Source organism: Mauremys reevesii, linkage group 16 (assembly GCF_016161935.1).
Source record: "Mauremys reevesii isolate NIE-2019 linkage group 16, ASM1616193v1, whole genome shotgun sequence".
Classification (NCBI taxonomy): domain Eukaryota; kingdom Metazoa; phylum Chordata; order Testudines; family Geoemydidae; genus Mauremys; species Mauremys reevesii.
In genome coordinates this window covers 3,438,009-3,462,236 of record NC_052638.1, presented here as the reverse complement: position 1 = coordinate 3,462,236, position 24,228 = coordinate 3,438,009, and the positions used below count along the sequence as shown (strand labels likewise).

Sequence of the window (24,228 nt, the reverse complement as noted above, 5' to 3'; positions counted from 1 at the left end):
GCGGCAGGTGAGTGGGGAGGACGAGAGCCCTTCCAGGTGTTTAGCTGGGATTAGTACAACCTAGCAGCTGCTCTGTGTCTGACTGCACCCCCAGGGAATCCCTGGCCCTCCTAGCAGTCGGGGAGGGGGCTGGGGGGGCACTGTTCCATTCCACGGCCCTGTCGGTAGGACTAAGCTTATAGGATTATGATGATAACACTTTGCACTTGGTGCTTTTACATTTTCTTTCCAAGGAAAGAACTATTTACACACAGTACTGGAGCCTTCCGGGGAGTTGGTAACTCGGTGTGACTAACCCCATCTTCAGCTGGGGAAACGGAGGCACTCGGCGGGCCGCACCCAGATGTAGGGGAAGAGGGTGCAGTTCTCCTGGGCCAAAGTGGGTGGGGCTGTAAATGGTGATGTGAGTTGCCCATTGCGTATATGTGTGCCTGGAAACGGGGCTCGTGGTACTAGTGCTTTGGCCATTGCCGTGGTTGGACAGCGCTGTTGTTGCACCATGTTGGCATTCAGTGAGTGTGCAACATGAGCGTGAGGTGTGCTGGCCCAGCAGGAGGGGTTTGCACGGGGGTTAAGATCACATAGCTTTCCTGCTCTGCTTTATGTTACATCCCACTGGTTAGCTGGCTGGCTGGCTAGTGCCCCTTCTGCCTAGGAACACATAGTGTTACACACCTGCTGGCTGGGTGACTGTGTGTGCAGATTGGGGCGCTGGGGCCTCACTGCTGGCACGCAGTCACCCGACCGGCTCTGTGAAGGGGCAGGAGGGTACAGGCTTGGCCTCCCCTTGCCTTTTTAGTTCCTTGCAAAGCTCTCTGGAGGCAGGTGCCGGCTGGGGTCTGCATCCCTCAATAACGGAGCGTCGCTTGCTCGTCGATGTCTCCTACAGGAAACATTCCACTCGCTAATCTCTACTCCCCCACCTGGGAGCTCTGAGCTCACCTCCCTCACTTTGGGAGGCAGTTACCTGGCTGGTTTCCAGCCCTGCCCTCCCAGCTGGAGCCGTGGCCTCGGTGCTCAAACTGCAGGAGCAGAGGCCGTGTTCAGTGGGGGAATCAGAGGGGTCTGTCACAGGGTGGGACGCACCGGCGCGCCGCCGCCTGCTGGTTGTCCAGGGAATTCGCATTTCCAGCCTCCGGAGCGCCCTCTGCAGGCTGGTGTCCCGCTTGCCACTGGGCCCGAGTCCCTCCTGGACCCTGGTGCCCCTTTCAGGCCGGGGTGCTGCCCCCGGCAGTACCCCCCCCACAGATCTGGGTCTGCTTTTCTGAAGTCCAGGGTCCGTATTGTGCTACTTTCCTTTCTTCCTTTTCTGAGGATCCTGAACTCGACCATCTCATGGTCACTGCTGCCCAGGTTGCCACCCACTTCTACTTCCCCTGCCAATTCTTCCCGGTTTGTGAGCAGCTGGTCAAGAGGAGCATGGCCCCTAGTTGGTTCCTCCAGCACTTGCACCAGGAAGTTGTCCCCAACACTCTCCAAAAACTTCCTGGATTGCCTGTGCACTGCTGTATTGCTCTCCCAGCAGATATCGGGGTGATTGAAATTCCCCATTAGAACCAGGGCCTGTGATCTGGAAACATCCGTGAGTTGTCTGAAGAAAGCCTCGTCTACCTCATCCTCCTGGTCTGGTGGTCTATAGCACACACCCACCACGACATCACCCTTGTTGCTCTCGCCTCTAAACTTAACCCAAAGACTCTCCGGTTTTTCTGCAGTTTCAAACTGGAGCTCTGAGCAATCATATTGCTCTTTTACATACAATGCAACTCCCCCACCTTTCCTCCTGTACCTGACCTTCCTGAACAATTTATACCCACCCATGACAGTGCTCCAGTCATGTGAACTGCCCCACCAAGTCTCTGTTATTCCAATCACATCATAGTTCCTTGACTGTGCCAGGACTTCCAGTTCTCCCTGCTTGTTTCCCAGGCTTCTTGCATTCGTTTACATGCACCTAAGATAACTAGCCAAGACCCACAGCATCTAGACCCATAGCCCGTGGAATAGTCTCCTAAGGGAAATGATGAAATTCCTTCCCCCAACCCCGGCTGCATAGGATGTTTCGGGGCAAAACACTGGCAAATGATCTGAGGAGAGCAATCCAGAACCAGGGCAAGTACTCAGAGTGAGGGATGGGTTTGCTGACCAGAAATTGGAGACAATAAGGCCTACGAATGATCTGACTCCTCACAGCTCTGATGTCACCCAGTTTTGGCCTAGAATTTTCGCCATATTCGCAATCAGTATTCGGTGGGGTGTTTTCGTAGGGTTAAAACCTGGACCTCGTCCCGGAGCTTTCCCATTAAGTTGAAAGTGAAATGAAACACGCGCGGTCTCCTGCTGTCCAGGGGAAAGCATTTCAGCATGGGGCGCGGCAGCTCCTGAGTCTGGCACTTGGGACATGGGCCCCAAGGAGGTTGCTGGGAAGAGGAAGGCTGGGCTGCTCTTGGCCATCTCCCTGGAACCAGGTGCAATCTCTGTAATTGGTAACGTCACCAAGCATGAGCTAACGGGCAGCCAAGTTCTAAAAGCACCACATGGGCAATTTTCAGACCTAGTGCCGAGCAGCTGGCAATGCTGCAGAATAATGGCAGGGGAAGCTTAGACACAACACAGGCTTTGGCTTCAAGCATAAGCTCTTGGAAAGGCGCAGAAGAAAACACACTGATGCAAAGTACACCAGGGCAACTAGACATCGCCCCAGTCCAACCAGGCTGTTTCTTGGAGCTGGGTGTATGTCTCTGAGCCTGCAGGCAGGGTTGTTTGAGAACAGCTGGGAGGTGCTTCAAGGCTGTGGAGGGTTTGAAGTGACTGTCAGGCCTGCAGCTTTGCGCTCTGTAACAGGGGAGAAACTGTTTAGATGCTGGAAGCAGCGCTTGGCTTGTGGTCTTCTTCTGGAGTGGGGTTTTCTATGTCCCTTCTGATGCATGGCCATGGGGCACCGAAGGGAGGCCCTCTCGACCTTTCCAGACCACCGTACTCCTTTGTCTTGATTTGTCTTGTGTACCCCAAGTTTTACCTCACTTAAAAATGACATGATTCCAAAATCAGACATAAAAATACAGAAGTGTCACAGCTCAGTAGTACTGACAAATCACTGACTTTCTCATTGTTACCATATCATTCAAAAATAAATCCATTGGACTATAACTATTGTGCTTACGTGCCAGTGGATAGTCTAGAGAGCAGTATAAACAAGCCATTGTCTGTATGACATTTTAGTTTGTACTGACTTCACTAGTGCTTTTTATATCACCTGTTGACAAGCTAGGCAAATCTCTAGATGAGCTCATGTACCCCCTGGAAGAGCCCTGCTACCCCAGGAGTACACACAGCCCTGGATAGAGCGCTGTCCTGGGATTCAGGAGACCAGGGTTATATTCCCGCCTCTGCCACTGGCCTGCTGAGAGACCTGGGGCAAGTCCCTGGGCCTCAGTTTCCCCGTCTGTGAAACAGGGATAATGCCCTCCTTTGTAAAGAGCTTTGAGCTCTGCTGATGACGAGGGCTGGGTCAGAGCTAGGTGGTATTGCTATTACTTCTGTTTTATTGTTGCTCAACAGCAGGTGTATGTGCGTGTGCAGTTAAAAAGCAGCTGCATCAGTAGGAACATCCGGGAGTGATTTGTCACGTTCTCCTGGGATCGCGCCCCCTGAATTCAGCTTCCCCTGCCTCTCGCCTCCTCTCTTCCCTGCTTCCACAGCACTGCGCTCTTCTGACTGTGGTGCTTGCTCGTAGGTCCAGCCCGCCCCGTCGGAGAATGACGAGGACAGAAGCATTACTTGCGTGGACGAAGGGCTAGAGGAGTTCTTTACCAAGAAGCTGATCCAAGAGGAACCGCCGTAAGTAAACGAGGTGCATTCAGTACTGTGGCTACTACTGTGCCACTTCCCACTGTGCTGTGCCCACTCTGGGCCTCCGCAGGCCTCGCTGTCTGTGTACAGGCAGTGATACACACGTACCAACCCACGAGTCCTCGGAGCCTCCAGTTCCTGGTCCACTGACCACACCCCGAATTACCTGCTGTTCCCACAGCTCACGAGTTACACCTTAGAACACAGCTCTGCTAAACGTAAGGTGGCCACTCGCCTGTTCCCAGAACGCTGGAGGATTGGGGTCATGCCGGAGGGGGCGAAGCGGCATGCTCTTGTAAAGGGCATCTTCTGTCCGCTACCAGACAAAGCCACATCTGCTTTGTCCCAGTACCAGACGGGGGACAAACCACCCCAACAGAGGCCAGAACTGGCCGATACACACGGCGCTTTGATCTAGCGATAGTGAAAACAAGAATCAGATTATTGTCAAAGAGATTCAAGTGAGTGTGAATAAGAATATTGGAAACGGTTACAAATAAAATCAATAACATACTTCCTAGAGACCAAACTTAGCTCACAAGTTCTCCTCCTGTCTAAAGAAGCTTGTCTCACCCAAAGATTTCTCCAGTGTTTTCAGCCAAGCCTGGCTGGGATCCCTTTTCATGAAGCAAACTCCCTGCCCGTTCGGTGAAGGATTCCAGGGTGTCCCCTTCCCCCCCCCCAAAAGAAGCCTTTGATATTTACATCTCCCCCGTCCTGCCCCATTGTCTATCTCTTCCTGCTACTTTCCTTATAAAGTCCCCGCTGCTCTTCATTAGCTTAGGCTGTGGCTACACTTGCATTTCAAAGCGCTGCTGCGGTAGCGCTTTGAAGCGCTAAGTGTAGTCAAAGCGCCAGCGCTGGGAGAAAGCTCTCCCAGCGCTGTCCGTACTCCACATCCCTGTGGGGAATAACGTACAGCGCTGGGAGCCACGCTCCCAGCGCTGGGGCTTTGACTAAACTGGCGCTTTGTAGCGCCGCAATTTGCAGCGCTGGAGAGGGTGTTTTTTCACACCCTGCTGCAGCGCTGCAAATTTGTAAGTGTAGCCAAGCCCTTAGAATGCCAGTGGCTGCTCCTTGTGAACCAGACAATGCTCAATTTACATGTAAACAGATAGATGGACAAAAAGCTCTTGTCTTTTCACCTTTGCCGGTGACCAGTCCCTAGATGCAGGCTGTAAGAATGTAATAGTCAGTGTATATACACAACTCCTAACACGACAGCTGTACGTGCATTTCACAACAGTATTGATGACCAGTGTGACACTGGCTTTCAGAGCCTTCACCTGGCATTCTCTGAGCTAGAATGCGCATACCAAGCCCAGGGGATTCCTGTAACCCTTAGGTCATGTGCCAGTTAGCATCAAGAGGTGCCTGGATTACAAGCTAGTGATGCATGAACTGGGGAATCGTTCTCAGTCATTTCTTGGGGTAAAATAACCTTGCATGGTTTGAATTCAGGTCACTACTAATTAATAGTCATTAATGCTTTTAAACACCATTTCTCTAGGACTCTGAGTGCCTTGTGAACATATTAGCAAAGTCTCACAACACAACACCTGTGTCGGGTGCAGGATGTTATAGGGATCATTTCACCCACTGCAGAAATGCACTCATGGCTTGGGTACGACACAGCAACCATTTAACAGCACACAGCAATGGTACACAGCAGTTTTGGTCAGGGACTAAGTAAGAATCTGGTTCAGATCTTTAGCTGGTCCGATTTCAGTGGTGCTCTGCCATCTGATGCCAGCTGAGGACCTGGCCCACCAGGTCCAGCTGAAAGTGCAAGGGGCATTGAGGATATCAGAATGCAATTCCCTGAACTGGAATGAGCCCAGGACACTGGGGTTCGCACCATTAGACTGAACAATGAGTGTAGTGGGCTCTGCAGCTAGTCGGTGTCTCCCGTTGAGAAGTGAGGCGAGGTCGGCTGATTCACCGGGCTGGGCGCTGGGGTTTGAAACTAGCTCTTCCAAGCCCATGGCCTGTTGGGAGGAAATCAGCGTACAAGGGCAGCATGAGCTAATGCGATCAGTCGGGACCTGGAAGCCAAAAACGTCTGGGTTGTCCTCCCAGACTCGCTGCGTGTCCTCGGGCAGCTCGCTCCCAGCATCCGTTCCAGCTCCGCAGGCTCTGGGAGGGTTCGCTCACGGGGGCTGTGCTAGGGGCAGACTCAGAGACCAGCAGCATGGCCTGTGCAGGGCTTAGCTCAGGTGTGTTCGCAAACAAAACTCTGCCCCCGCCCCCGTCCTTCCCCCCTCTCTACACAAGAGGAGTCAAAATTGAGCCAGATTTTCTCTCCTTTCTTATCCTTCTCCAGTCTCTTTTTTCCTCATTGCCTCTTGCTCTGTCACCCCTCCCCCGAGCAGCCTGCTGCTGAGCAGGACTCGCTTCCCTGCCGTTGTGTTGATTTGTATTTCCCTGCGGCTTGTCACTTGGGCTTTCCATCCAGCGAGCAGGAGTGATCCCTGTTGATGAAACTAGTGTTGAGATCTCCCCCCGCCCCCCGGGCTCTGTGTAAAACTCTGCTCGTGCATCCTGCTTGCACTCTTGCCGCACCGGGAGCTGGAGGTGCTCCCTGATTGACACATCCCCTGAACGTGGCAGAGGCCCGGCTCTGAAATGCACAACCCGTTCGCAGTAAGAACGAGAGCCAAGCAGAGCTACACGCAGCCTGGCTGCCCAGGGGCTTTACCAGTAGCAGTAGTTAGGTTTTCATACACAGCCAGCTCTTGTCCTGGCTCATTGACATTGCCCCCATCCTGGGGGAAGAGAGCACCTGGCCACCAGGAGCTCGGTGTTACTGGGTGGGGCAGAGGGAATTTTAAAAGGCCGGGGCTGTACCTAGCAGACTGTGCTGAGGAAGCAGAGGAGGATGTCTTCTGAGATACGGGCACTCATCACAAACAGCGGCGCTGGAAGTGGCAGTGCCCGGAGGGAAGCTGGCAGTGTTCTTACAGAACCAGCTGTCGGTCCTTGCGCCCGAGGGTATGTAAAGACGTGGAAGAGCCAGCTTTCCAGTCCTGTGTCTGCTACTAGCTGGAGTAAAGCTGGCATGGTGCGACCACCCCAGGCTACCTTCACCTGCCACCTAGACACACTCTTCTTTACTGCTGGCCTCCGGGGGCATGGCCATCTCTACACTATTGGACCATGTCAGCCATGGAGGAAAATTGCCATCATGCCTGCCCAAGTGGGAGGCCTTGGGAAGTCCCCTCCATGTTCCCGGCCAGGAGAGGAGGATACCGCTGAGCACATGGGCGCCAACTTATATGGGCTCGTGGAGCTAAAGCCCCAGGAATATTCAAAATCAGGGGCTCTGCTCCACCAATATTTGGAGCTAGGTTTCGCCCCTTTAAATCCCAGCCGCGGACGGGAATCAGAGGGCTCTGGGCTGCCTGAAACCGCGGGGAGCCCAGAGCCCTTTAAATCTCAGCCGCAGCTGGGAATCAGAGGGCTCTGGACTGCCCGCTGCTGCGGGGAGCCCAGAGCCTTTTAAATCCCAGCCGCGGCCGGGAATCAGAGGGCTCTGGGCTGCCTGCAACCGCGGGGAGCCCAGAGCCCTTTAAATCTCATCCGCAGCTGGGAATCGGAGGGCTCTGGGCTGCCCGCAGGGGCAGAGAGCCCAGAGCCCTTTGAATCCCAGCCGCGGCGGCTGGGATTTAAAGGGCTCAGGGCTCCCTGCGGCTGCCAGCAGCTCAGAGCCCTTTGAATCCCAGCCCCTGGCTGCTGATTGCCCCTCCTGGACCCCACCCCTATCTAAGCACCACTGGTCCTTGTCCCCCGTTACCCACTCCCGAGACAACTGCCCCTAACTGCCCCTTGGTACCCCAGCCCCTATCTAAGCCTCCCTTCTCCTTGTCCCCAACTGCCCCCTCCTGAGACCCCACCCAACTTCCCGCCAGGACCCCACCCCCTACCTGTCCCCTGATAAACCACCTGGACTCCCATGCCTATCCAATTGCTGCCTGTCCCCTGACTGCCCCTCCAAACCTCTGCCCCATCCAACCCCCCCTGCTCCTTGTCCCTTGACTGGCCCCTGGAACCCCCTACCCCTTCTCCAACCTTGTAATCTTGTGGCACTGACGCGTTGTAGCTTCATTTTATATCGGCTTACAGGGCGGGAGTGGGGGGGGCACCACCATTTTGGGCCCCACCAAAAATTATACAAACCTGCTGCCTATGGCTGAGCGTGCATCCCAGGGCAGGTTGAGACAGGATGCTGGGGCTGGCACTGGTGCATCCTGGATCTCCACCCAGGGCTGCTACGGTCAGTTACAGCTCCTGGTTCTCCACTTCCCTCTCCCACAGCCTTGACTGAAAGCTGTCCCTGTAACCTGGCAGCACCTGTGGTGTAGGGGAGCCGCTGCACCGTGCAGGAGGCCGGGGGAGGGAATGGTGGTGTCAGGAAAGGAGCAGCCAGGGTGGTTCTGGGACTAGCCACACCTCCCAAAGCCACCTGACCTACTGGGTATGAAACATCTTCATTTACCTCAATCACCGAACTGCTTGGGCAGAAATCCTGGCTGATGAGTGTGAGACCGTGGAGCGGTGGGGCCTCGGGGAGCAGCAATCCGGCCCGTCCTTGTGGAGTGCCGGCTGCTCAGTATGGGCTGGGGCAGTGTTAGCACAGGAGCTGGGCGCGGGCATTGTCTTCGTGCTGGAGAATGCTAACAGCACAGGCATCCAGGGCCAGGGACCCCGACCTGGCTAGCTACAGTCCAGAGGGAGAGGTGGCTGCACCTCTGCGGCCAAAGCTCCCGGATGGGGAGACGGTGAAATGTGCAGCCAAGTGTCTGCAATGAATCTCCCAGGTGGGGATCCTGCCGTGCCAACCCCCATCTCCCAGCCCCTTCCCAGAGCCTCCCATCCTGCTGCCTGCTGGGCACCCTACTGGGGCTAGGCTGTGCTCCACCATGCCACCTCCCACTGATTTTTCTAATCCCAGTAGTCAGGGGGAAGTTCAAAGATAAGGAAACAGCCAAGAGGCCACCGAGCCAACTGCCTTTCCAAGAGGGTGGTGAGTCCCCTCTGCCGTGGAGACGTTCCTCTCCTGCCCCTTCCCTGTGGGCTGGCTCCCCAGGCTGCAGGCTGGCAGCAGAGAGGTGCCTGGCGCAGTTCTTGGCACTGGGGGCACAGTGGTTCTGGTACCTCCTCTCCGTTCATGTCTCCGATCAGCACCTGTGCTAACTCTCTTCCTGGCTTCCTCCTCTTGCTCAGCCCAGCCCCCCGGGGGATCTCGTCTGGCTCAGCCCCCCTCGCGCCGTCTGGCACCCGGACTTTCAAAAAGAAAATAGGAAACTTCTTTGCGTTCAAGAAGCCGAAGTCCAGCCGGGGCTGGAAGTGCGAGAAGGAGCCGGAGGGCAGCCCCTCGGCAGCCAAGGGCAGGAAGTCCACGCGCGGTGACACTTCAAAGCCTCCCAGTAAGGCAGGGGAGCCTGGGAAGGCGCTGAGCAAATCCGAAGAGGGTGGGCTTGCCGTGGAGCCCAGGGCCAGTGCGGAGCCCAGCCAGCCCCCCGATGCTGCCCACCGGCTCAGGCCCAAGTACGCTCGCGAGGGCAAGTCGCAGTCACTCATACTCCTGTCCGGCGAGGACGAAGAGGCCTTAGGAGTGAAACATGAAAAGGTACCGGCCCTCTTCCCCCACTGCCCAGCCCTAGCCCCGGGGGCCTGTGCTCCTGGCACTTGCCCCACTTCATCCCTGGAGTCGCACAGGGGAACCTGGCCCTCAGCTGCAGCAGGTGCTGTGCTACAGTAACAGCGCAGCCGAGAGCGGCAGTCCGGAGGCTTGTACCCCCCGGCAGAGAGGAGACTCGCCGGGCTGCAGCGAATGTAAAGGGAGGCCGGGTCTCTAGCTCTGACTGCCTGGCCCCCCAGCCTGCGTGGCCTGGTGTCTCCAACCAGGGGCACCCTAAGAGGGATCCATGGGACGACTCCCGTTGACCCCAGGCTAGTTTGGATCAGGCCCCAAGTCCTGGCCTGACCTAGCCAGTCCTGGCTGGTGTCTCCACTGCAGACGGGCTCGGGCGTAGACATGGGGCTGACTCCCTGCTCCATTCCTGGGGAAGCGGCAGGGGACTTTGGGGCCACAGATGGCCCCAACCAATCCAGCACCGTGGGGTGTGTTGTTGTTGGGCCCCTCCCTGCTCCTGCCTGGGGGATTATTGGGGGAATTTGAGGCCCGCCCCAGCGACAGAGGATCAGAAAGGCCTGGGACTAGCTGCTGTGATACAGCGGGGTGGGGGAACTGATCTTAGGCAAAGGCGCCAGGGGGAGCGCCGGGGTAGGGTGACCAGATGGCCTGGTTTTATAGGGACAGTCCCGATGTTTGGGGCTTTGCCTTAAAGGCGCCAGTTACCCCCACCCCGTCCTGATTTTTCACACTTGCGGGCTGGTCACCCTGTCCGAGGGGGCTGTAGCACAGCAGTGATGTACAAACACCGTGGCCCGAGCCAGACTCGCCTGGTGCCGTCAGTTACTGCCAGTCTCTGGCCAAACCTGCCCTCAGCCTGGGCAACGCGAGGGGAGGGCTGGATCTTGCTTTGCCCCCTGCTGAGCCTCGTACCCAGGTGGAAGGGGCTGAGAGTCATAAAGGGGCCTGGTTCTGGCTGGGGGAGGATCCCTGGGGCAGGCCTTGCAGAAGGCTGCAGTGGGAGTTAGGGGACAAGGCACGAGGCCATGCAGCGGTCGGGGGCAGGCATGGCATATGGGGCAGAGCCGCAGCATGCAGCACCATGGGGAACCCCGCAGTGCTGCCACTGGCAGGACAGCCTGCTAAGGTGCCATTGCATAGCCAGGCCCCCACGGGAGGGCTCAAAGGCTGCTGAAAGCCACGGTGCCACCCCAGGCAGCACAGCCTCTGGCTGCCCAGCACAACGGGGGCGGGGGGCCCTGGGGACTGTAACGCAGCCACTTGAGCATGCCCCTGGGTTTGTCCTGTTTGCCCTTCAGAGGCGGCACCTTGAGAAGAGCGACGGGGAGATCCCCAGCTCCTTTGAGCAGCGCGTCCACGTTATGCTGCACCGGATCGGGGTCACCAAAGTCCTGTCCTCCGAGGGGAAGAAGAAGCAGGTGAGAGGAGAGATACACCCACCCCCTCCCCCCGCCCTTGGTCCTGCCCCACCGAGTGTTCCTCGCCTGCAGGGGAAGCGTCGGCACTGCATGGAATAGCCAGCAGGAAGGTGCTGCCTGGAACCCAGCCCCCCCAGCCTTATTGCTGACCCCTCCATGTACATGAGGGGAATGGGCCCCCGATAAGCAAATAGCACCAGCATGCCCAACTCTTTACATCCCACTGTTAGAATTAAGCTACGGCAGACTGGCCAAGTGCTCCGAGTCCTGCAATGGCCTGGCATGTGTGTGAATACACTGCCGCCTCCTACTGGATGCGATCGGAACGGCTGTGTGACATAGGCCCTCCACTGCCAACAGCTAGTGGTGATTCTCCATTAGCTGAGATGGCCGGCAAGCAGGACGGGTGAGTTCTGTGCCCTCTGTCACTGTGACGTGGTCACATGCAGTGTAGGGGTAGCTGTTTGCTACAGCGTACTCTCTTCTCAGTGCACAGGCATAACGCGCCCGTTCACCATTCGGGAAAACAGAAGTGTGGGGAGACTGAGGAAGGATGTGCCAGCAGTGTGACAGCTGCTCCAGCTGGCAAAATAATCTAGTGACCCTTCCTGGTCTGAGACCCTTCTGAGATGAGCCCTTTAAATGAGCAGTAAATCTCCCAGAGCGTGGTGTGTTCCCGGCAGGCATGAACTCGCTGCTTCAGATAGTGGGTTATTTGACAGAGCAGTGGCTCCATGGCAAGCCTGTGGCATGTTAGCGGGTGGGGATGTTGATACAGCAGAACTGTCTGTAGGACTGATACAGCGACAGCTTTTGGGACCTCATCTAATGCAGAGAGTGGGCCTGGGTAAAGCGTTTGCCATGGAACGAATAATCCCGATGGCTGGTTGTGAGGCTTTGGGGGTTCACCCAGCCCAGTGAGGGGCTGCGTCCCCACCTGCCCTGGGTAGCTGGGCTGTGAAGCTTTGGCTCAGAGCCCCACCACCGGCAGCATGCTCACAGCACAATGGTGTCCCCTTGGCTTCCACCAGCCTGGGTGCTCTTTGCAGGGTGGCCCCAACAGCCCCTCCGGTCCCAAGTGCCCCCCAAACTGACTCCCCTGCAGTGGCCCGTCCCTCTGACTGGACACTCTGTCACGGACTCACAGGACTCGTGCTCTCTCCCGGCTCCGTACGGTCCCTTCAGTGCGACAGCCCTTCGCGGGGGTCCACTCTCTCTCAGGGGTTAAGCCATAGCCCCCCCACCTCCTGGAACCGCACCTCTCTGAGCCTTCAGCAGCCTGTCTCTCGCCGTGGGCCCCCGGGGCCTCCACACCCATCTCTAGACTGGAGTGACTCAGCCAGCCTAAAGCAGCAGGGTTTATTGAGCGTCTGAACCCAGCCAGGAAACTCTCCGGGCCTTCAGGCCTGGCCTCCCCTCAGCACAGCACATCTAGGTCTCTCCAGCCTCCAGGGGGGCTCTGGCTGCTCTCTGCTCCCAGCCCAGAACCCCCTCCTCCCAGCTGGGCATCTGATACCTGATATCACCATCCCCCCAAGTCCCGCCTCTGTCCTTTGTCTTCTGTCCCAGGTAAACAGGCCGCCTGGGTCTCCTCTCCTCTCCGCCTCCCCTCTCATCTGCCCTTTGTTTTCCCTCTGGCTGGAACCGGCTGGTCAGCTCACCGGGGTCCTCTCTCTGCAGCCCATTGTCCTCCCACTGGCCAGAATCAGCTGTGACTCCCGAGCGGGGCCTCCCAGTCACCAGGTCACAAGTCACTGGGTATCCATTTTCCAGGCCGTTTGCTGGCCCTCGGTAACAACAGCTGCCCTCTCCCACCACCTCGTTAAACCAGTAACACCCAGGGACAGAGTCACACACCCTCTGCATGCAAACCACTGAAAACAACAAGAAAACTCCCTGCTTCATCACACACTCACAGAGCTAATCCCAAGCTCGCTGCCTCCAAAGAGCCAGTGCACACACCAGCTTGGTAGCTCAGCTGGAGTTACATGCACAGCCTGGAGGTGGCAAGTAATCAAACAAATACGTGTGTTAACAGAGACCTTAGAGCGAAGTGATTTCTGGCTACGAAAGGGTTACAAACAAAACAGAACGACGCGCTCTCTAGGGTCTACAACTGAATTCAGTAAGATGTAGCTTTGCCTAACACTGTTTCTTCCTTACCTCAAGTTGTCAGCATTCTCCAGTGTGACGGGCTTTTCCAGCCAGGAGCCAGCCCTCACAGACCCCAAGCACTGGTTACTTTGTTCCCTCGGGAGATGAATGACTTGAACGTCCCTTTGCCCCTGCTCCTATTACCCCGTTGTCTCTGTTTCAAGAGCCAGGACTCCAGCCCCTGTCATGATCATTAAGCAGTCATCTCCCCCACTTGATCAAGCTGGTCAGACAAGTAAATCCCCCTTCCTTTTGTCTAGGTAGGCAACCTATGGCACGGGTGCCGACGGCGGCACGCGAGCTGATTTTCAGTGGCACTCACACTGCCCAGGTCCTGGCCACCGGTCCGGGGGGCTCTTCATTTTAATTTAATTTTAAATGAAGCTTCTTAAACATTTTAAAAACCTTGTTTACTTTACATACAACAATAGTTTAGTATGTATTACAGACTTATAGAAAGAGGCCTTCTAAAAACGTTAACATGTATGACTGGCACGCGAAACCCTAAATGAAAGTGACTAAATGAAGACTCGGCACAGCACTGCTGAAAGGCTGCCGACCCCTGGGCTAGGGTGAGCTGGGCTTTCCGAACATCCCAGCCTGCATCTCTAGCTCTTTGTATGCAGCCTGTCCGTACATTGCGCAGTGATTAGCAGGACCAGCGTGTCACCAGTCTGTGAATGAGACTTTACAGGACACCTTGTAGGTACAGTTCATGACGACAGTGTGCTGGGCAATGAGTGGGTCAGGCCTGATGTGTCATGCCCTTTGCCACGTGGCACTGAGGGGCCTGGGGGTCACGCCTGTGTTTAACATACATGGCTAGCGGCTCCAGGTGAGTGAGGTGATATGTGGCTTGAAGCAGGGCTTGGTAGAGGAGAATTCCTGTGCGCTCTTTATTTAGAGAATCAAGGGGCAGTTTGAAAATCTACTAGGACTCCAGAATCTTGCTTTGTTGTAATGCAGCTGCCCTGATTTTCAGCAATATCATCTCATTTTGCAAGCACAAATACTTGTGTTTCCCAGCTGCTAATGGCAGGCGTCCAGGTGGATAGCTGAGTGCTGCCTTTTACGTGCGTGGTTTGTTATGGCCATGGATTACCTAGGGAGGTGGTGGAATCTCCTTCCTTAGAGGTTTTTAAGGCCCGGCTTGACAAAGCCCTGGCTGGGATGATTTAGTTGGGAATTGGACCTGCTTTGAGCAGGGGGTTGGACTAGATGACCTCCTGAGGTCCCTTCCAACCCTGGTATTCTATGATTCGATGACTCTGATCTGTGGGCACAAATTAAGAGGCTGTGTCGCAGCTTTGCCCTGTGAAAATCTGCAGCCATGTGCCGATATTGACAAGGAGGGTGCCAGCCTACAGGCTTGCCTTGAAAGGCCGCAGGGGCCAAGAGCAAAAGGTGAATGGAAGCCTTCTGTGGGCGGGGGGTGGGGGGTATCGCCTTGGAAAGGAAATATCCTCTGAGGAGAGCAGAAGAGGCAGAGGAGCTATGGGGACTCAGCATTGCGTTGGCTCAGATGCACAGAATGCTTAATGCATTTTCCCCCACCTCTTCCATAAATATTTCAAACTCTGCTGGGAAAGGCAGGGGATTGTGGGAACAGCTCTCCCTTCCTCCCTCTGGAATTGAGAGAAGCCCTTCATTAAGCATCTGCATTGCTGCTCCTCATTACCACCAAGTACGTACGTGTTGGACAGCCCTGTAGGGGCTGCTCGCTGCAGAGTCATGGGGGTGTAATGCACAAAATTACAGCTGTGTTCTTTGATGTGAGCTCTTTGGGCAGAGAGGGTGTCTCCCTGCGTGCTTGTGCAGCATCCAGCATGGTGATCCCAATGGGGACCCGCGGGTGCTGCCCCAATATACATGTTAAATGGCAGGTCAGCAGCATGTCCTGACACTGCCCACAAGCAGCAAGAATTAGTGCATCTTGTGCAGGTTCAGTGAGGCACATTCACATCAGACCTGCTCTCTGCACTGGCTTCCCATAGGAAAACGAATCAGATTTGAGGTTTCAGTCCTTATCTTCGAGTGGTCCATGCCCAGGATATCAGCTAACATTGTGGAATGAAGATGTCACGGGCAACAGCCCTGCTCCTCGGGCACAGTGGAACTCTCTGCCACAAGGGTGAAGCTTGTCTGTGTGGGAGGCAGAACTTTCTCGGGCCTGGTCCTGGAACTCCCCCAGGAGCTAAGGGTCATCACAAACCTTCCCACCTTCTGCTCCAGTGCCAGCCGTGTTTCTTAACCTTGCCTTCGCCAACATAAACACAGAGCAACATATAGCATCAGAATAGCCCTACTGAAACAAGGCCCTGCATGGTGCACCGGCCCCAGGCAGAGGCTGGGTGAACGAACATGGGACCGCTCATAGTCATGCTGCTCGATGCGCTGCTGGAAGGTGCTCAGGTACCCCTGTGTAGAATGGTGAAGGCTGTTCTGCATCTAACGCTTAGGAAACGCATGTTTGATCGGCCTAGGACCAGCAAATAGAAGTGACTAGTCAGATCTTGGTCCTGGAGCCCATCTAGACCTGTCTGCTGTTGGTGTCACGTCTTTGTCTAACCCCTGAATGTGCCCAGGATTTTCCTGAGAGTCCTTAGAGCAACAGCAGGTCGTCCTGCTAGCTAACTGGCCTCCTCTTTAATATGGCAGCACAGCCATGGTCATGCTGAGATCATGCCTGAATGCCACTGGTGCCATGCTGACTGTCTCGACCACATGCAGGTTCAGCCCTCAGCACGTTGGCAGCATAGCCTGCGGCTGGGGAGAGGCTGGGCAACCCTGACTTCTCATGAGCTGAGGATCTGCTGCAGAGCTGGAGGGGCAGGGAGCAGCAGGGGCTACTCTTCCCTCCTTTGCTGTGTGCCCGGGGGAGGCAGGCCCTGGCGTTGGTTGCTTGACCGTTCCCGAAGGCTGAGCTTTCTTGATGCCTGATTCCCATAAGCGTGTGAGCAGGAAGCAGGCGCTTCGGCGGAAATCAGCTGCCTTTCTGTAGAGTTACCTGTACTTCCCCGAGAGCTGCCCCTGCGTTTTCACTAGGGAATTCCCTCTTCGGGAGCATTGGTATTGCCCTTGGGTCTGGAGGCCTCGTTATATAGCATGGGCTGCCAGAGGGCCAATGCCCATACAGTGGATGGTCCCACGAGAACACACCCTAGCAGACAGAGCTGGGAAAGGCTAGTCCCTGCCAGCAGCCAGCGCAGAATTGGTCCCTGTGCTCCATTCTCCTGGGCTTTGCGCTGCCCAGTTCTAGATGACTCAAGCAATGGAATTTCCACCGCTCCTCGTAGGAGACCATTTCACTGTTTGTTTTTCCTTCGCTCCATCTCATGCCCTCACTCTCTGCAGTGCCCCCTCGGCAGCCCACGAACTCCTCCGCTGTTGTGGGGCCTGAGTCAGAGCCGGTGGAAGTTGAGATGAGTGGGTTCCTGGTGTAGAAATGCCTCTCGCGGGCCGTTCTCGTGCCCTCCCACTCACAGCTCTGGTCGGTGACTTTACAGCGATGGCTGATCCTTCACCTTGCCGCCTCCCTCCCTCCCCTTTCCTGGCTGCGTAGCTCTTTGGGATTGCCTGCTGGTGCGGCTGAGGCCAGTATTCTCAGAGCAGCCTGTCGCCTCCCTGCTCCCGGGCGGCCATGCCCCTGCACTGGGTTTGATGTTACCCGGAGCACATTGCAAACCTGCCTCTGCCCACAGTCACTGCCGGGTCTCATGGGCTGCGGCTGCTGCCCCGCTCTGTACATCAGCCTGTCCCCGCACCCACGGGCCCAGACTGGCCTCTTTAACTCCTCTAAATCCCTCCGCACTGTTTCGGCCCTATCCCCAGGTAGCATTGGCCACAGGTGTCATTGATGGTTGCACTTCCCCCGTCTCGGTGCCTTGCACCGAGCACCATCCTCCTCTGGTTCCCAGTCTGAGGGGCCGGGCTCTTCGCCACGCCTCTGTGATGTCACTTTCTAGTAAGCACTCGCCAGGCGATGCAGCAAACTCCGCCGCATCCCTTCAACCACTGGTGGGGCCATCGCGGGTGCTCAGCACCTCTCGCGAGCCGGCCCTCTGATGGGTGCTCAGGGCATGTTGCCCTGTAACAAATGCACGTTCCCCGAAGCACCCTTGCTGTGAGAGCTGCCCAGGCAGCCTGCGCCCGTCAGTTGCTTTATTTCATTTACAGCTGCCAGCCTCTAGGACAGGGAGCTGCTGTTCCAGCCAGTGGCGTCTCCCATGGCTCATTTACCCTCTCGGTGCTCATACATTCGTGCACTGGCCCCAGGCCATAACCCACCCTGCTAGCTCTGAGCCAGGAGGTCTGTACCTCCTGTCCCCCAGGCAGCGCGGAGACCAGTGCTGCTCACCCAGCAGCCCTTGGAAGCGCGTGTGAGGTCTTTGCCCTGGTCCCTCGCTGGAAGAGGCTAGTAGTTACGTTTTCCAAGCCTGCTGTGTGTCCAGGGGGAGCCGCTGACCCGTCCATGCTGCAGGGAGGCAGAGCTTGGGTGCGGTCTGGGCCCATGGAGGCAGCATCATCTCTGGGCTCTCCCAGAGGCCTCCTTAGAGCTGCTGTAATTCCAGGGTTTGCACAGTGGGCGGCCAGCTGATTTGTCTCTCCCCTAGTGGCCCTTGAGCTCCAGTCCGTAGATGCCAGTGCTGAGAGGAAGTTAAGGAATCCCATTGCCCTTTGCACCCGGGCGAGGGCCCCTGGCAGTGGGGGTTGCTCAGAATTCCCCCCACCCCCTGCTACTGAAATGGCCTGGCCTTCCATTTGGTCTAGATCCCAAGCCTCTGTCCCAGGAGAACCAGGTTTCCCGAGGGTCTCTGTGGCTCTGTGAGGGACACTAGATACACAGGTATTCAAGGAGAGCAGAGTCTGTCATCAGCCTTAATCAATGGCAAGTTCTCGCCATGTGCCCAGCACTCTGCTGGAGAGCGGGTGAGCTCTCCCGGCGCTGCCAGCCAGGCCCGCTGCCGGCAGTGGGTGTGGCCATGTTCCTGACTTCCCGGAGAGGAAGCTCTTCACAGAGCCTGGCCCTTCCCAGCAGGGAATCCTGGGAAGCCTGCTGGGCAAGCATGAGACAGCCAATGGCCACAACAGTAGCTAGCCCCCCAGCAGGGCTCCCTGGAAAGTCGTCTCCTCCTGCGTGCTCGGCCGCTGGGCCAGATGCTTACGCCCAGGCTGAGTGGAGTCAGGGGAGGCTATGGCTGGGTGGAGGGTTTGGCTTCTTCCGTCCCAACAACATTTCAGGTGAAGAGCATGGAAATGAGCTGCTGGGGAAAGCTGCTGAGATTAAGGCTCAGGCAGGATGGTTTCCTAGGGTGGGTTTGCTGATGCTTTGGCCAGTTGAGCTGGAAATGTCCCAGCCGGTGTTGTGTCCAGGAAGTCTCTGCTACAGCCATGGGGGATTTCCTGCCCGTTCAGCCTCAGCTGTCCCTTTCTGTGGTTCTCCCTGTAGTTCAGCACCAGCAGTCCCAGGCTCCCTCGTGCGGGAGGGCGTCCTAGCAGGAGGTTCTGCCTGTGATGGGGTTTTCTTTCCGTTTGTTTTGCAGAGTAAAGAAGGAGAGATCAAAAAAGCTGGTTCAGACGGTAAGTGACATCGGCTGCATCCTATCTCTTGCCAGTCTTTACCGGGGCAGCTGGGTCTCAGGCCAAGGCTGTAGGAGGCCAGAGCAGGTGCCAGGGCCCAGACAGTCTCTGGCAGGGCTTGGTGCAGATTGATGCTTGGCACGCCGCAAAAACCACCCATTGAAAACATGTGCAAGCAGTATTTCCCTCGCTGGGCATTGCAAGCCCTTTTCCCTGCGAGGCCTTGGCCAGTTGAATAGCCTAGGGCCAGCCCCATCATTCATTCCTGAAGGTCCCACTGACCTGGTCTGCAGTGGGATTTCGTCCCTGGTCCCTTGCTCCAGTCACTGCTACGCTGGAGGGGGCAGCGGTGGCAGCAGCAGCGGGATGCTGGGATAGGCTATGGCACCCAGTGGGCACTGGTGTGGTAGCCCTCTAAGACAACATGGTGCTTCAAACAGCAGTGGCTGCCCAGTGGCGCCCTGGGGAGCTGCACAGCGGAGCAGCAGAGATGAAATGGGGGCGATCCCTTCGGTAAGTGCTGCTCCTGCCGGCTTTGCCGGGATGCTGTGCTCTCCAATCCCAACACAGAAGCAGGCTAGGTCCATAGGCGATTCCTCTACCAGTCCTCTGGGGTCTAGCGCCGGAAGCAATTCCTGTCGCTACCATCAGCCTCACTGCAGTCCGCCTGCATAGTGCTGGGCAGATCCGCTCTCCAGCTGGAGACAGGCAGGAATCCCCCCTTCTCTGCAATAGGCCGGGGGCTGTCCGGGGGGGCGGGTTTCCACGGCCTGACATCTCCAGTACTGGCCAGAGCCAGCATGGCAGACTCTGGTCCCAGGCAATACGAATTTGGGTTCAAAACTTATTTTTTTTTGACGATTCCAAATGCTTTTGTGTTGGTCAAAAAGGCATTTTTCCATCTCGACCCAGTTAGCTGGAAAAGTGACCAGCTCTCTGGCGAATTGTGTCCTGGGGCTCAAACAGCCGGAAAGGGTGTGAGATCCTGCAGGGGCCAGCGCTTGCTCCCCTAAAGCCAGGGGCAGAACCCCTCTTGACCTGCCCAGCAACAGGCGCGGGCCCCGAGCAGTCACTTCACCCCCCGAGCCTCAGTTCCCCAACTTCAAACGAGCTAATGACACTGAGCGCCTGTGTAAACACGCTTGGAGAGCACATGCTGAAAAGTGCCAGCGAAGAGCCGGGCCGGCCGTGTCTGTAACTTTGTGCCTAGGGGCAATCCCAATGTGCCAGTCCCTATGGCATTCCCAGGGGAAGATGCACACACCTGCTAGCTCAACATTCCCAAACTGAGCAGCTGGGACCTCCCCTGGTGCAGGAGGAGGCGAGAGCGCACATAAGCATACGCAGGCGAATTTAAAAAGTAGCACGTCTGCCAGAGGTGGGAGGGGTCATACGCTGCACTCCGGCCGTGCCAGCCGCGCAGGGGGAATCCCTGGCTCTGCACCAAGGCCTGACGTCATGCGTCTGAACTCCCTGCTAGGAGAGTGTGCAGCCAGGTGTGACCGTGGCGTCACATGGGGCTCGCTGAAGCGCTGGCGCTGCACCGATCGAATGGCCCGTGTGGACAGCCCCCTGGCTCTTGCTAAGAAGTAGGGCAAGGGTGGAAGGGAGAGGTTTGCAGTCCATGGAGGGTTTAAGGTGCAGGTCTGCTTTCGGCAGTGCCTGTTTGAAAACCCCCAAAGCTCTTCCTTACAGCCCCATCTGCTCCCCCAGGTCCCAGGCCCAGCTGCTGTGGCTAAGGCAGTGACTCGCAAACGTTTGTACGGGTGACCCCTTTCACACAGCAGCCTCTGAGTGCGAACCCCCCCCCCCCCCGTATAAATTAAAAACACTTTATATATTTAACAGCATTATAAATGCTGGAAGCAAAGTGGGGTTTGGGGTGGAGGTTGACAGTTTGCGACCCCCCCATGTAATAACCTCGACCCCCTGAGGGGTCCCGACCCCCAGTTTGAGACCCCCTGCTCTAAGGGCTTGTTTACAAGGGCCGTTAGTGAGCAGCAAGCTAGGGTGTGTCCACGAGGGATGGCCGGGGGGGTGTCAGCTCACTCTAGTGGGGAGTAGCTAGTGGCTGTCTAGTGATACCCGAGCTTGCTGCAGCCCAACGGCTCATACAGACAAGTGCTAAGATTACGCGTGTCAGCCCAGCAGGGCCGGCCCAGGCCGGCACGGGCGGCCATTGCCCTTCCTGGAGCAAGAACAGAATTGTTTGCTACCCTGCGGTTACTCTTTGCAAAGCCACTGATGACCGACCCGGGGTGTGTGTGGGGGGGAGATTATGTGTGGGTGGAGGGGTGGGGGGGCTGCAGGCTCTTTACTACTGGGACCAATGTGTGAGAGGCAAGAGCCTGGCTTGGCTCACATCTAGGGTTGCCAACTCGGACTGAAGTTATTCTGGGAGATTTTTTTTTCCCAACATGACATCATGGCATTTTCTTAAAATATCCTATTCAAATCTCCCAGCTTGCTTTCAATAGTCACCGGGCGATCGATGCCGATTCCGGGAGACCCAGGCCAAACCTGGAGGGTTGGCAACCCTACTCCCATCCCAGGGGAGCCTGCAGGGACCCTCACGTCTTACCGCTAAACAGAGCCAGCTGGCTGTGGGGCCCATTTCTAGAGGCCGTCAGAGCAGGGCAGGCAGTTGCTTTCAGCCCAGCGGCTTCACTGATCGTTCCTTGGGCTCAACCCCACAAGTGGGTGTGGGGGGGTCCCTGCGGGGGGTGGAGCTTTCAGTGCTGCTCCCTGAATGCGGATGTTTGTGTTTCCAGGAGACATCATGGACAGCGCGGCGGGCTCCCCTCCCCTTGTCTTGAAATCTCGCACACACTCCATGTCCACAGGTAGGTCTCTCCTCGCGGGCGCCTGCCGGAGCTGGGTGGGGGCGGCCGTGGGCACAGGCACGGGCTGTGTGGGCTGAGCAGGGGGCAGCACGCTCAGTGCCAGCCGTCCCACTGGGAGCACCAGATGCGGGGGGGGGGAGCCTGCCCTGCCAGGCACAGCCAGGTGACACCGTGCCCCGCTCTGCCAGGACAGGCTGGAAGCCCACGCACAGCTACCTGGCACCTGGGGGGGGGATGAAAGGCTAAAGCCACCCTTTGGGAAATAGGGTCCCCCCATTGCTCCTCCCCAGCCATGCCCCGTGGGGCTGGGTGTGGACCGCAGCCCAGCCACATTTGTTGGGGGCACTCGGCTGAGTGCCCCAAGGCCAGAGCCCATAGCTTGTGGCCGGGGATTGGTGTCTGCCCCGTGGGGAAGCCTTCTCTGCCTCCGTGTCCCCCTGCCAGACCAACTTGGCTGTATTGATGGTGCATGAAACCCAGGAAGGCCATTTCCCCCGGCACTAGCACTAGAGGCCACGATAGTGAAATCGCCCCTCCCAGTAAAGAGGAGTTCAAGACCAGGGCCTGTGAGGCGCCAGTGCGGGCAGCGGGGGGTGAGTGGGCCCAGGCTGTGCCCCTTCTCTTGGCAAGCGCAGCCTGTGTGTGGCGCGTGTGCTGCCGTCCCGCTGGGCAGAGCAGGGGCTATTCCAGCAGGGCAGGGTAGTGACGTTCAATGGTGACTGGGTGCTGGAAAGGGAGCTGTGCTTTCCAATGGCTCCAGGCAGCTGGGTCTCCCTCCAGCCCCGCCCGCGCTGGCTCGTACAGGCTGGCTGGAGCTGGCAGCCCCCAGGCTCCTCCCGCCGGCTCGCGAGGGGCCGTTTGTCGGAGATGTGAGGCTGGTATTACTGGGACAACAGCCTGTACTACAGCCAGGCTGGAGCTGGGCCAGGGCATGAAAAGCAGAGCCTGCCTCCCTCTGCTGCCCCACTGAGCCAGGAGTGGGGCCAACTTACGTCTCTCCCTTGCTTTCCCCTTCAGAGCCGTCTGCGCGAAGCGGCCCTGCCGACGCAGGGGGCCGAGCTGCGGCCGAGCCCAGCCGCGGGCCCAGCGACGTGCGGCTCTCCTGGAAGGCCCTGGGGAAGCAGCTGAATGCCGAGCTCAAGGGCAGGTGTTCTGAACTCCATTCTTCCCCCAGGCGCGCCTTTGTCCTTCAAGAGCAGAGCAGCCCCGCGGAGCAGCAGGTCCGAGAGAGCTGGAGCAGCACCTTGCCCCGGCCCGGGAGGCGCACGCCTGCCCCTGCGCCACGGAGAATCAGCAACGCAGGCGCTAGCAGGGACAGCGTGGATGCAGTCGCTGCAGGTACGGGGCGTAGGGGCGGGAAGCGGAGGTGTCTGCGGGGGGCTCAGTGAAGAACGTAATTCCGCATTCGGTGAGGGCCCGAGTCAGGAAGTTCAGGGGGCAGGAACTGGCTGGGGTGCCAGTCCTGGGATGTTCCTGGGGCCTGCCTGTGCTGCCCTAAAGCAGAGCCTGAGGCAGTGTGGGACCGGGCAAGCCCTGGGACAGCTGTGGGGGTGAATTAAAAAGTACATGGTTCTAGTGTCTGAGTTCTAGCTCTTGGGGTTCTAGATCCTGGCCGCGGCACAGAGCTGAGGGCTCCCCGGTGATGCCCTGCTGCAGGCCCGGCTCCACTCCCGCTCGCTTGGTAAACACAACCCGAGCTGTCGGCGCACGGCCACCCGGCTGTGTCCAGTAGCCATCGGGGAGGGGCTGACACAGGGCTGGGACGTGCAGTGTGGCTGACTGGTGTGAGGGAGGCACAGGGTGGCTGACAGAGGGGTGGAGCAGGTCTGCACCAGCAGAGGGGAAGCCCACGCCCAAGGCACATGAGTGCTGGGTGTGGTTGGGGAGGAGGGAGGTGCCTGTGCTGGGAGTTCCTGGCTCAGCCTGGCATTGCAGCTGGTCCCTGGCTGACTGGCGACTGGGTCCGCGGCCCGTCCTGCTCTGCTTCCAGCAGGCAGGTAACAATCCCTGTTCTCGTTCCAGCTGGGCAGGCAAATGACTTTCCAGCAATAACGTAAATTCTTCCCTCGGCCTGTCCGTGGGAGTTGCACCACCACCAAATTGGATCCAGATTCTTCCTGGTCATGGGTCTCTTCTCCCATCCACCTGCCAAGAGGCAGGATGGCCTGTGGGCTTGAGTACTCCTCTTTCCCTGCACCCCCAGCCCCTGGGCTGTGTCTGGGTCTCTCACTTGTGCCAGGCCTTGGGTCGGCCAAGGACAGAGCCCGTAACTAAAAGGGGACAAGGTTGCGCCCTGCTCCTGCCCCTAACTCCCCCACCTGCCATTCTAACAGTGCCACGCAGTGCCTACAGGCTGCTGCTTCGCCTTCCCGGGCTATGCTCCGGGGCTTGTAGTGCAGAGACAGCTACGGCCTGGAGAGCTGCCGCCTCGAGCAGTGGCAGTGAGGTTGATAGAAGCAGTTGCCCAGGAACCCCACTGTCTCTCTCCTAGGAGCAGGGCAGCCAGAGGTGAACGTAAGCCGGTCCGGTCCGGTACGCTGTACCGGCAAGAGCCAGTACACTGTGCCGGACCGCACCGGCTTCCATGGCGGGGATTGAAAGGGCTCTGGGCTGCCTGCGGCTGCCCTTTAAATCCTGGCCCCAGCGTGGCAAAACTTGGGGTTCTCCCCCCCCGGGGGGCTCCCAGCCACCTCTTCAGCTGGGAGCCTCTGGTTGATTTAAAGGC

At 57.5% G+C, this 24,228-nt stretch overlaps 1 protein-coding gene across 4 annotated transcripts in view; it reads left to right on the top strand.

Annotated features, from left to right (window-relative positions):
• CARMIL2 (capping protein regulator and myosin 1 linker 2) overlaps window positions 1-24,228 on the top strand; it is a 123,827-nt gene that overhangs the window by 91,054 nt on the left and 8,545 nt on the right. For 2 of the 4 annotated variants that reach the window (XR_005588955.1, XR_005588954.1), the window contains exons 32-37: window positions 3,737-3,840; window positions 9,076-9,481; window positions 10,807-10,926; window positions 18,624-18,660; window positions 21,432-21,503; window positions 22,678-22,841. Coding sequence is in view for 2 of the 4 variants with exons in the window: in XM_039503448.1 (XP_039359382.1) it covers window positions 3,737-3,840; window positions 9,076-9,481; window positions 10,807-10,926; window positions 18,624-18,660; window positions 21,432-21,503; window positions 22,521-22,841 (1,060 nt within the window). In the remaining 2 variants the exon portion in view is untranslated. Of the gene's footprint in view, window positions 1-3,736; window positions 3,841-9,075; window positions 9,482-10,806; window positions 10,927-18,623; window positions 18,661-21,431; window positions 21,504-22,520; window positions 22,842-24,228 lie in introns of all 4 variants that reach the window. The other 2 variants (XM_039503448.1, XM_039503447.1) reach the window with 1 other exon arrangement.